An 11,647-nucleotide genomic window follows, 5' to 3' on the forward strand; every position below is an offset into this window, starting at 1 on the left:
CTGGAACATTAATTTTTTACTCATAATGAATTCTCACAAATAATTAATTCAAAAATATGAATATATGATCAAAGTTCAAATCAATTTAGTTAAATCTCAGTTCGAGCTTTAATTTCTTACCAGTTCAACTATTTAGTCAAAAAGCCCAAATGCAAAAGCCTGCATAGTGCGTATACAGTATTTCTATATAAATAAAGCCCAATCCAAACTCCTTAGTATCTTGCTCCATAATTCACCTTCGCGCAAGGCGATAATAGTGCCACTATATAATTTGGGTAAAATCAATAAATTATTAATGTAATCTTATATAATTTGGGTAAAGAATCATCAAATTATTATTGTAACACGTTATTAAGCATCTTATAAAGGTACAATTGGTATGCGAGGAACGCGGACATTGGTAAGTATATTTGCATTCTTTAATGAAAATGCACCAAAGTGGGATTCAATCATTTTGTTTATATAGTTTTATATTTATTGCGAACGTTTACATATGAAAAACTAGAATTAGTATTAGTACGTGAGAAAGAAACAAAGTAATGAATTGAGCATGATTAAATTTCCGAAATTCCACGTGGCATATGGAGTAACCCATTACCTTCCCTAGTTCATTCCGCCTCCAAAATCCGAAGCTGCCTCCCCCCTCCGCCCCCCTCCCCCATCACCTTCTCTCTTTATAAATCCTCCATCACCCTTACACAAATTCAAATTCAAATTCTTCATTTTCCTCAAATAATATTCTAAATCATCATTCATATTTCTATTCATTCATTTCTGTTTTCCAATGGCTATGTCCACTCTCACCGCCTTGCTGAACCACGTCGCCGCCAAATTTCCTTCTCGCCGCGCCATCAGCGTATCCGGAAACTTAGATCTCACCCATGCACGCCTCAATCAGCTCGTCGATCACGCCGCCGCACACCTCCTCGCCGCCGGCGTCAATCCCGGCGATGTCGTCGCGCTCACTTTTCCCAACGTTGTTGAGGTACAATTCCTTCATTTTTGCGATTAATTATCGATTGTTGATTTGTACTTCATTTTGGATCTGTATATTTCAAAACTCGAATTCAACTTGATTCGAGTTTTCTGTTATTCGAGATAATTAATACTAGTATTTTTCTTGCTTTTGACGATCTCTTGCGTGTTGTGTTTTTCATCGAATTAAAGTAAATTGAGAAGGAAAAAGTCGCGATTAACGGTTAATTGAAAATATGCTCTGTTTCGATTGCAGTTTGTTATAATGTTTCTGGCCGTGATACGAGCCCGAGCAACAGCGGCGCCGCTGAACGCCGCCTACACATTTGACGAGTTCGATTTCTACTTATCGGACTCAGAATCGAAGCTCCTGCTCACGTCAGAAGAAGGAAACGAGCCGGCGCAGGCGGCTGCCGCGAAGCTCAATATTCCTCATCTCTCCGCCGCTCTGCCAGGCGGAGACTCGGAAATCATACTATCTCCAGCTCAGTCCGACGTGGACACCGGCTCGATCGCTAAACTCACCAACGATCCTTCCGACGTGGCACTCTTCCTCCACACGTCCGGCACCACGAGTCGACCCAAAGGCGTGCCTCTTACTCAGCACAATCTCTATTCCTCCGTCGAAAACATCAAATCGGTCTACAAACTAACCGAATCGGATGCCACCGTGATCGTCCTGCCCCTGTTCCACGTCCACGGCTTGCTAGCCGGCTTACTGAGCTCGCTCGGAGCCGGCGCCGCGGTGGCTCTGCCTGCCGCGGGTCGGTTCTCAGCATCGACCTTCTGGTCAGACATGAAGAGCTACAGCGCGACGTGGTACACCGCTGTGCCAACGATCCATCAGATCGTGCTTGACCGCCACCTCAGCAAGCCCGAGCCGTCTTACCCGAAGCTCAGGTTCATCCGGAGCTGCAGCGCCTCGCTGGCGCCTGTGATACTGGATCGGCTGGAAGAGGCCTTTGGTGCGCCGGTGTTGGAGGCTTACGCAATGACGGAAGCGACGCATCTGATGACGTCGAATCCGTTGCCTGAGGAGGGGCCGCACAAGCCCGGGTCTGTGGGGAAGCCCGTGGGGCAGGAGATGGCGATTTTGGACCAGAATGGTGCCGTGCAAGAGCCTAATGCTATTGGAGAGGTTTGCATAAGGGGGCCTAATGTGACCAAAGGTTACAAGAATAATGCTGAGGCCAACAAATCGGCTTTTTTGTTCGGTTGGTTCCATACTGGAGATTTGGGGTACTTGGATTCCTATGGATATCTGCATCTTGTTGGTAGAATCAAGGAAATGATCAACCGCGGAGGTAATCTTCTTTGATTTTATTTCATTTATTTTGCTAATTGTGTGAAAGGTTTTACATGTTGCACTTGAGTTGTCCATGTATTCCACGTTAGAGAAATAATTGACAGGACAGCTGCCTATGATCTGATACCAAGTATGGTATGCAGTTACTGATCTTTTTTTATGATTGGGTCCATTGTTTCCCAGTTAGTTTGTGTAGTGATCGGTCCCAAAAATTTGCTGAAAATGGTTCCTTTCTCTTTCATTTTTGGTCTTGTTTTTGGTAGCTTGCTGAAATATTGGCTAACAAGTCAGATGTTCATACCTATGACTTGTCAATATTGCGAATTTTTGCTTGAAAAGTTTGAATTGTTGATGATGAAGATGATGTTTTACGCAGGGGAAAAGATTTCACCAATTGAAGTAGACGCAGTCCTATTGTCCCATCCTGACATTGCTCAAGGTGTTGCTTTTGGTGTCCCAGATGATAAATATGGTGAAGAGGTAAAGGAGTCATTTCACTCACATCTTTGATTGTTTCTGTCGTCATTAAACATAATCTGTCTCGTGCTTATTGGAACTTAAATTTGTGGATGCACACTTAATAGGATGTCTAACTCAATGACTGTATATTTTTGTCATATGTGCACTGTAGCTGTGACATATAACCAACCCACTTGAACCCCGTTGTTATTTTTAACGGACTTGTATATTTTGCAGTTCCACCTTTTTTGTTTTTAAGTTATTTTTGCTGCGTCATATGCCTTAAAATGCACTTCTTGCATCATCTCATGTAAGTTTAACCAATCACTTTCTACACCTATTTACCAACTTGATGCTCTGTCTTTTTTTAGGTGTTGTGTGATGCCACAAATTTTAAATTGAATCAACTTTTTAACCTTTTATCTTTAAAAGGCATTTATGTATTCTCTATATGCTTAGTGGTGGTGACTTGTTGGTTGTGTTCAGATTAACTGTGCAGTTATTCCAAGGGACGGGTTGAACCTTGATGAAGACGAGGTTATCAAGTTCTGCAAGAAGAATTTGGCGGCATTCAAGGTTCCGAAGAAGGTTTTCATCACTGATTCGCTCCCGAAGACTGCATCTGGGAAAATCCAGAGGCGGATTGTTTCTGAGCATTTCCTTGCACAGATATCCACCGCAAAGGTGCCGAAATTCGGAGCCTAGGTTGGCAAGGCCAAGATTTGGTAGCTCTAAATAATACCAACAAAATACTACTACTATCTAATTACCAACGGTATGAGTATTTTCTACAAGTTCCATGATATGCAAATTTTCATGTCGCTTTGGATGTGTATCATAATGAGTTGTGTATTCTATAGACATTCAAATAGAATATATGTAGCAGTTCCGGATTTACTGGCAATGCAAATTCATTAACTTCACAAGCTGATAGCAGAGGGTATAATAACATAAGATATGACATGAAAGACACCACACAATCTCGAAAAACCATTTAGCAGCAAACACCAAACTATCAAACATAGCTAAACAATCGATGCAAAGATATGAATGTTGTAAAACTTAGGCTTCATCTTGGTATTCATCCTCTTCGTCTTCATACTCATAGCCTTCTTCCTCAGCTGTTGCATCTTGATACTGTTGGTACTCGGAGACTAAGTCGTTCATGTTGCTCTCCGCCTCAGTGAACTCCATCTCATCCATCCCCTCTCCCGTGTACCAATGCAAGAAAGCCTTTCTCCTGAACATGGCTGTGAACTGCTCACTCACCCGTCTGAACATCTCCTGGATCGAAGTGGAGTTGCCTATGAATGTCGAGGCCATCTTCAGGCCCGTTGGTGGAATGTCACACACAGTAGACTTGACGTTGTTGGGGATCCATTCGACAAAGTATGAAGAGTTCTTGTTCTGGACGTTGATCATTTGCTCATCGACCTCCTTTGTGCTCATCTTGCCACGGAACATGGCTGAAGCAGTCAGATAGCGGCCGTGTCGAGGATCAGCAGCACACATCATGTTCTTTGCGTCCCACATTTGCTGAGTGAGTTCTGGCACAGTAAGGGCTCTGTATTGCTGTGACCCACGAGATGTGAGTGGGGCGAAGCCAACCATGAAGAAATGAAGGCGAGGGAACGGGATGAGATTGACAGCAAGCTTGCGCAGATCGGAATTGAGCTGACCGGGAAACCGTAGGCAGCAAGTTACACCACTCATGGTCGCAGAAATCAGATGGTTGAGATCTCCAACTGGTGACAAGAAAACATAATGTTTCAGAACTTTGGCTACGGATCTAGAAAGAAAATTCCCTCTAAAGCCACAAGAAGCTTCAAAATCAAACATTAGTTTCTTATCCATTCCCAAAACAATGAATATTCTTTGAACCAACTTCTTAGATGCAATAGATATCTAGCTAGAAGATGTTTGTGGAAAAGCATGACCGAAAAATGAAACTGGAGAGCTATATGCAAAAAACACCTAAAACTGAGGTGCTTACAGCTTGGGGTGGTGAGCTTAAGAGTTCTGAAGCAAATGTCGTAGAGTGCTTCGTTGTCCAACACCATACACTCATCAGCATTCTCAACGAGCTGGTGAACAGAAAGGGTAGCATTATAAGGCTCCACAACAGTGTCTGAGACCTTTGGAGAGGGGAAGACAGAGAAAGTAAGCATCATCCTGTCGGGATACTCCTCCCTGATTTTAGAAATCAGAAGGGTTCCCATTCCAGACCCGGTTCCACCTCCCAGAGAGTGGCAAACCTGAAAACCTGAAACATGGAACAAAAACATGTTATTAAGAATCAGTATTCAACTGATATAAAGCATCCTTTACATTCAATAAGAGTTACTTTGGTTGCAGATGAAACAACTATCCAAAGGATGTGAGAATAGGAATAGTGAGATTTCAAAGTGCTCTGTTGTATCCATTTTGATATTCTAAACTACAGAAAATTAAAAGTATCACACACTTATTGATAGCTTTTCAAGTGATCAATCAAGAACCAAACAACGTCCAATCATCACACCACAACACTGGCAGCAACATAGTCATATATCCCTACTTGCAACATGAAACTTAGAAAGCCCAATTATCTCATTCTGCGCAAATCATTAGGGAGAAAACATACGTATCATGACATGAATATAATATAGTATGTTGAAATGAGAAGCAGCCACAATATAAGCACTATCCTCAGATCTACAAATAATATGCAGAAAATAACCCCAAATATTAGTTGAAGCTCAGTAAACTCAACCTAACACCACACACCATCATTAATCGTACTAGATTATCTAGATCTATTAGATTTTCAGATGAATATGGCAGTAACACGATTCCAAAACTCACAACAAAAAATAATAGGAGGAGTAATAAAATAGAAATACCTTGCAAACAGTCACAGTTCTCCGCCTCCTTCCTCACAACATCGAGCACCGAATCAATGAGCTCAGCTCCCTCAGTGTAGTGACCTTTCGCCCAGTTGTTCCCCGCGCCGGACTGGCCGAAAACAAAATTATCCGGCCGGAAAATCTGGCCGTAAGGTCCAGATCTGACGCTGTCCATAGTGCCGGGCTCCAAATCCATGAGCACGGCGCGCGGAACGAAGCGACCGCAGCTGGCTTCGTTGTAGTAGACATTGACGCGCTCGAGCTGCAGATCGTTGTCACCGCTGTACCTTCCGGTGGAATCAATGCCGTGCTCCGCGCACACAACCTCCCAGAATTTCGCCCCAATCTGGTTTCCACATTGCCCGCCCTGAATGTGGAGGATCTCTCGCATTGTGGCGTTGTGCGTTGGGATGCAGAGAGTGAAATCTGTGTGTGTGGAGAGGATTTTTAGGGTTTTCGTGTGAGTGAGAATGAAGTAATGGAGATTTTATACAGCTGAGGAGAGGGACGTTGCACTCGAACTTTGAATTTTTGAAAAAAGTTTTTCAATTTATTTTTCTTATTGGTGTTGAGTTTATTTGTTCGATTGCTATTTCTATAGATTTAATAGTACGACTCCATATAATTGGTGTTCGGTTGATCAAGATCAATCTGATTACTCCAACTTTAGTTGTTAAGAGGTACTAATTGTGAATAATTGTAATATGTGGAAGACCAACACTCATAAGTCAAGACTAATTCACATGACATTAATTTTATATTTAAGTGTTGTATGATATTTATTCAATCAAACAACATTCAAAAGAGAGAAAAATGAGTATCACACTATATATATCCAACCAAACAGCACTAATAAGATTCAATCTAATCTAATTCATCAAACTTAGCATCAACGGTCAACTCAGTAATTTACTATTATGTGATTATTGCTAATAAGCTTTTCAAAAGGATCTAATGATATCTCATATAACTAACCATATTAACTATTCTTGGCCTTTATGACAATTATAAACTTTGTCTATATCCTAGATACAATCATCTTAATTTATGTTGTTAACCTCCAAATTGTACTATGAAAAGTGAAAAGGGAACCACTAAATATAGAAATAATTGGCAAGTTAAAGGTGAGGTGAAGCATTTATATGGTACTAGTATTTTGTAATACTTGGTTTGCACTCTAAGATGATGATGATTTGGTAGAAGCAAAGGACCCCATTTTCCATTTGAGTTTGGCAGCAAACCTACTAAAGGAAAGAAGAATTGGAGTGAGAGCTCTTGTCCCAACTTTTATCATGATTTCTTGTCTTAATTATCAAGCATCCAAAGCACCAAGTCACCAACCAATCTCTCAAACCTTCTATCTCATCCCATCACATTCCAACTACAAAACAAATATGATTGGTACCTCAACATTCCATTTGAAATAGTAGCTCTTTTCATTAGATTAGAAATAACGATTTATTCATTCTCATTAGAAATAATGAAAATTCAAACCAATTTTCTTTACAAATAGATACAAAAAACTGATGGCCTATACATGATATACATATGATAAAAATTCCATCAACAATTTATTTTATCCTAATACTATAGTTGCTATAACAAGGGGTAACAACGTGACCCTTATTTATGTTACGTCTATGATTCAATACAAAAATCATGCACATTATTACAACTAAAATTAGCTAAAGAATTACACAAGTAAATGAAATAACAAGACACACTGCATGCATGTGAAGGATCAGTGAAAATGGCGTTTTAGTTGGCACGCGCCTTTATTATGTCGAAACTCATCTCGCTAGCATCCGTTGCTTGGAGCTCATACTGAGTCCCGTCCAACTCTCTCTTGAACCGATCCTTTGAGCTTGCATACACCATCTTCATTCTCACCGTCGCCACGTCGGGCGACCTAAATTATCACAAGTAATGAATCATTTTCTATCCTCATTTAGCGTTTTAGATCAAAATTAGTAAAAACAACTCTTTCATAAAAGGGGCATTCTCACGGTCACAATGTCTAGTGACCTAAAATATGACACAGTAATTTGCATGCCTAGTCAAATCAAATGAATAGGTAAACGGTGAGCCATTATTGATTCTCTTTTAGCAAAATTTAGATCAAATATAATGGGAGTATCAAAATTTATAAAAACAACCCTTTTAATTATAATGGGTGCATTCTCACTGTTTTAATTTAGTGTCGGGCAATCTAAAGTATCACAAGTAAATTTGCAAGCCCAATTAAATTAAATGAAATAAGTATCACTAATTAGTGATTCTCTTTTTATGTTTTTAGATTTAATATAACAAGTTGATCTTTTATAAAAGGTGTACCATGCAATGAAGAAGATCTTGCTCTTCTGACAATTCTCATTGGTCGTGAAGTCGAAATCGAAAACAGCATAACGGCACTGGTCGGAGGGGAGGGAGGACATGAAGACGTCGTAAGATTCATCAGGGCCGCCCAGTTTGTCGACCATCACTTGATAATCCTCGATCTTGAATGTGATGAATCGATAGTTCCTTTTTGCCTTTAGCTCCAAGAACTTGAGCTTGCACTCGTCATCGATTGCCATCCCTGATGCCGAATTCGCCTGCATCCATCCATGGTGGAAGCCGATAAAATGTTAATGGGATTTTACAATTTTCCAAGTATCAATTCGGGCTCAAGATAATTTTTATAATTCTCATATATTTTTATATGTGGGAAAATGTCAGAGGGGCTTAAGCCCACCCTATCTCTTTGCCTGCATCCATGCACCTACCCATGCATGCCATTTCAAATTAAAAGAATGGTGCTAAATTGCAAGTTTGGTACATTTCATTGAATTCATAGATACACAAAGAAAAACCAATAGAAAATAAGGCATGCACAATGAAGAAACATAGTAAGAAAATGAAAAGGTACCATTTTGTCTGCAAAATCGATGAAAAACACAAACAAAAAGTGAAAAAGAAATGGAGAGAAAAATGGGAAGTCAGGGTGTTTTATAAGAGAGATAAAACCGGTGGAGAAGACAAAATGAATGGCCAACCTTTGTCTATATCAAAACACTCCTATTATTATGTATGAACCAACTAAATTTCACTTTATTTTTATATTCACAATAGTGATAATTAATAATCATATGTTATTTTTTTCCCATTATATTTATAGGTACTAACTGTGTATATATAAAAAAAATAGGTTAAAATACGGGAAATGGATTATAATATAATCCCACACACAGAATCAAGATGTAAATAGCATATTTAGCTATTCTTTAGTAACTTAGGCCTTGAATATAGGGATAGAGCTGCGATTTTGAAAATGAATGAACGATATTGCATCTCTTTAAATAAAATAAAAAAATGCAAAAAACAACTTAATAATGATAAAATAACAATGACGAATAATGTAATTTATAAAGAAACCTCACAAAAAAAATGTGTGATATAATCATCTGTTGTAAATTATGAAAAGGGGGTTACATAGTTAAGGGTAGGTTTTATGGAGAAGGATTTATCCAACGCTTTTTGTTGTTTGAACACGCTTTTCGTCATCTGAAAAATGCATCTATGAAGGCAAATCGTGTCAATCCGTGCTCAATTTTAGACTATTCGAATAATTTATAGGCAAGTTCAGCGTAGTTGAGTTAATCGAGTTTTATTTATTTATTTCGGACAAATCAAGATAAGTTCCACTTCTAGATAATAACATCATGATTTACACCAAAACTTATACTAGTAGTACATAATTATTTGACATGCGTTGTATATAGGTTCGATAAATAGCATGTTCGAAAAAGCAGATGACCACTCTTGCTATTATATGCTTTTATTGACATTTCACAGGATAAAAGTGCAACAAACAAAATGGAATTGCTATGATAGAATCCACTTGGTTCACAACTTACACACACAGATTACAGATACGAACATTCTGGTACTTATATAACAACACTACACAACCATGGTTCCAAGTGGAATCAGTGGATTTACTCCTGTAACTTGCTAGCTATTTCCTTCTCCAGCCCTTCCCCTGCATCACCAAATTTATTCATTAATACAAATTTATTTAGAAACTCATAAATAGATGAACTCACCTTCACCCGGGTGTCCACGATGGTTCTTGCCGAGCCACGTCCCAATAGCGCCTTTCACTCGATCCACGACTCCCGCAGCCGCCTTCTCATCACTCACCACCGCCTCAACCCTCACCCTTTCCTTCACCTCCTCCGCCTCCTGCTGCCCTTCTCCTCTAATGGCGCTGCTGATCACCTTCGACAACTCCCTGTCCTCCTCCCCTGGGCTGAACTTCTCAACCAAGTATTCCTGCACCGACACCCCTCTATCGCTCTCCTCTGCCACCCCACCTCTCTGCATCTTACACATTATGGCCGTCCCTGCACCAGCCGCTTTCTCATACACCGGCGCCAGTTTCTCACTTACCGACTCCAGTGCACCTTTCCGCGGACCCTCATCCACCACTTGGGTGCCACTGCCGCCGTATCCCAGTTTCGACGCCACCATATCCTTAGCAGAGGACGCTTTCTCAGCTATAACAGATGTGGCTGCAGAAATCTTCTCGGCAACCGTGTCTCGTGGCAGCACGAGATCATCATCCACGCTCTTCGGATTGAACTCGTCACTAACTGGAATAGGCTGAGGAGCGAACTGATCGTGGCTTCCTGTGTAATCCATCTCTTCTGACTGAGTCTTCTGAATATGATCGTGGCTTCCTGTGTAATCCATCTCTTCTGGTTCGGTCTTCGATTCACCAACGCGAAGGTTTCCGAGGCGGTCGACAAGCGGAGCAACATCCACCTCCGCAGCCCCTGCAGTGACCACATTAGCTACTAAAATCGAAAACAAAATTCATGTCATGTCAATTGAATTTTAGACCTAAACCGGTAGGATCAGAAACTTTGGTCTCGTAATTAGGAGGATGAAGATGACGATCAGTCCTGGGAAAGTGAGGATCCTCCTCCAAGGCAGTGAGCGGGCCGATTTTAACCATAGGCTCTGGCTCTGCCACCGCAGAGCGTCGTTCTGGAGGAGCCTCCATTGCCAACTTTGCCATTATCTCTCCTACATCTCCTGCTTCAGAGTATTCTGCTTTCCTGACGTTAGGGATGTACGGATCCTCCACCAAAGGGGAGGTCTCAATCACTTTATCGTTTCCTATACTGGAATACATCTCATTCCTCGCATTCCGATCCGACTCCGTGTTTGCTCCAACATGATCAGCGTCATCCCCTGCAATTCGACGGTTTTCCAAATTGAGACCGGTTTGTATAGGCAGAGCTGTATTTGCCCCAAAATCACCGTATATTTCATCTCCTGCAATTCGACTCTGCCGATCCTCCAGCGGATTCAACGGGTTTTCCAGATTGAGACCGGTTTGTTTACGCAGATCCCCAAAATCACCGTATATCTCATCTCCTGCAAGTCGACTCTGCCGTTCCTCCACCGGATTTTCCAAATTGAGACCGGTTTGTTTAGGCAGAGCCGTGCCGCTGATAAATTCGGATTCCTTCACAACTGCCACGCGAAATCAGATCTCAAAATCAAAATCAAAATTATTATGAAGAGAAAACAGAAGCAGTTAGAAAACGCACCTGGTGCCCCATGAACATGACCTCCGTCGACGGTTTCTTCATCCTCGTCATAATCGTAGTCATCGCCTTCGTGAGCGTGACCAGCGTGCTTGATTTTGTCCTTAATCTTCTTAGCCTTGTTCTTCACCTTCGTGAGCACCGACTTCTTCTCGCCGTGGTGGTTGTGATCACCTTCACCCTCCACCACTTGAACAAATCAAAACCGCCGATGATTTAGACAGATACGAACCAAAACTAGAGGAGAGTATTTTCTGAGTCACTCACCAGACTGCATACCAGCGCGATGATGAGGGTCTTCTTCGTAGCGATGATGCGTTCGCTGCAGTTGTCCTTGTCCTTCCATTTTTGTTGCTTTGCTTGATTGAGAGAGGAGTTGCGTGTGCGCGTATATATATAGATGGAGAGGGGGGGGTTGGTTTAAG

The 11,647-nt window shown here is 41.1% G+C and overlaps 4 protein-coding genes across 9 annotated transcripts; 1 reads left to right on the top strand and 3 right to left on the bottom strand.

Annotated features, from left to right (window-relative positions):
• Positions 1-649: 649 nt before the first annotated feature.
• Positions 650-3,637, top strand: LOC125213895 (putative CoA ligase CCL9). The gene is made up of 4 exons (XM_048114683.2): positions 650-985; positions 1,232-2,279; positions 2,658-2,761; positions 3,227-3,637. The coding sequence occupies exons 1-4, from the start codon at positions 785-787 to the stop codon at positions 3,443-3,445; spliced, it is 1,572 nt and encodes a 523-aa protein (XP_047970640.1). The 5' UTR covers positions 650-784; the 3' UTR covers positions 3,446-3,637.
• On the bottom strand, positions 3,634-6,136 carry LOC125213896 (tubulin beta-1 chain). Its single transcript, XM_048114684.2, has 3 exons — positions 5,623-6,136; positions 4,734-5,003; positions 3,634-4,485 (listed from the first exon to the last, which is right to left on the bottom strand). The coding sequence occupies exons 1-3, from the start codon at positions 6,014-6,016 to the stop codon at positions 3,803-3,805; spliced, it is 1,347 nt and encodes a 448-aa protein (XP_047970641.1). The 5' UTR covers positions 6,017-6,136; the 3' UTR covers positions 3,634-3,802.
• A 933-nt stretch (positions 6,137-7,069) lies between these two features.
• On the bottom strand, positions 7,070-8,601 carry LOC125216323 (actin-depolymerizing factor 7-like). 2 transcript variants are annotated; one of them, XM_048118015.2, is made up of 3 exons: positions 8,534-8,601; positions 7,960-8,219; positions 7,070-7,534 (listed from the first exon to the last, which is right to left on the bottom strand). In XM_048118015.2, exons 1-3 carry the CDS (start codon positions 8,534-8,536, stop codon positions 7,384-7,386), a joined length of 414 nt encoding a protein of 137 aa, XP_047973972.1. In that variant the 5' UTR covers positions 8,537-8,601; the 3' UTR covers positions 7,070-7,383. The 2 variants fall into 2 exon arrangements, with proteins under 2 accessions (XP_047973972.1, XP_047973971.1); XM_048118014.1 differs by lacking the exon at positions 8,534-8,601 and having other exon boundaries at positions 7,960-8,225.
• An 866-nt stretch (positions 8,602-9,467) lies between these two features.
• On the bottom strand, positions 9,468-11,647 carry LOC125215055 (uncharacterized). Of its 5 annotated transcripts, XM_048116357.1 has the most exons (6): positions 11,490-11,647; positions 11,226-11,411; positions 10,933-11,148; positions 10,510-10,863; positions 9,711-10,442; positions 9,468-9,646 (listed from the first exon to the last, which is right to left on the bottom strand). In XM_048116357.1, the coding sequence occupies exons 1-6, from the start codon at positions 11,566-11,568 to the stop codon at positions 9,603-9,605; spliced, it is 1,611 nt and encodes a 536-aa protein (XP_047972314.1). In that variant the 5' UTR covers positions 11,569-11,647; the 3' UTR covers positions 9,468-9,602. The 5 variants fall into 5 exon arrangements, with proteins under 5 accessions (XP_047972314.1, XP_047972311.1, XP_047972310.1 ...); XM_048116354.1 differs by having other exon boundaries at positions 10,516-11,148; XM_048116353.1 differs by having other exon boundaries at positions 10,510-11,148.

Source organism: Salvia hispanica, chromosome 3, assembly GCF_029641045.1.
Source record: "Salvia hispanica isolate PSC_SH4W2 chromosome 3, Shi_PSC_v1, whole genome shotgun sequence".
NCBI lineage: Eukaryota > Viridiplantae > Streptophyta > Magnoliopsida > Lamiales > Lamiaceae > Salvia > Salvia hispanica.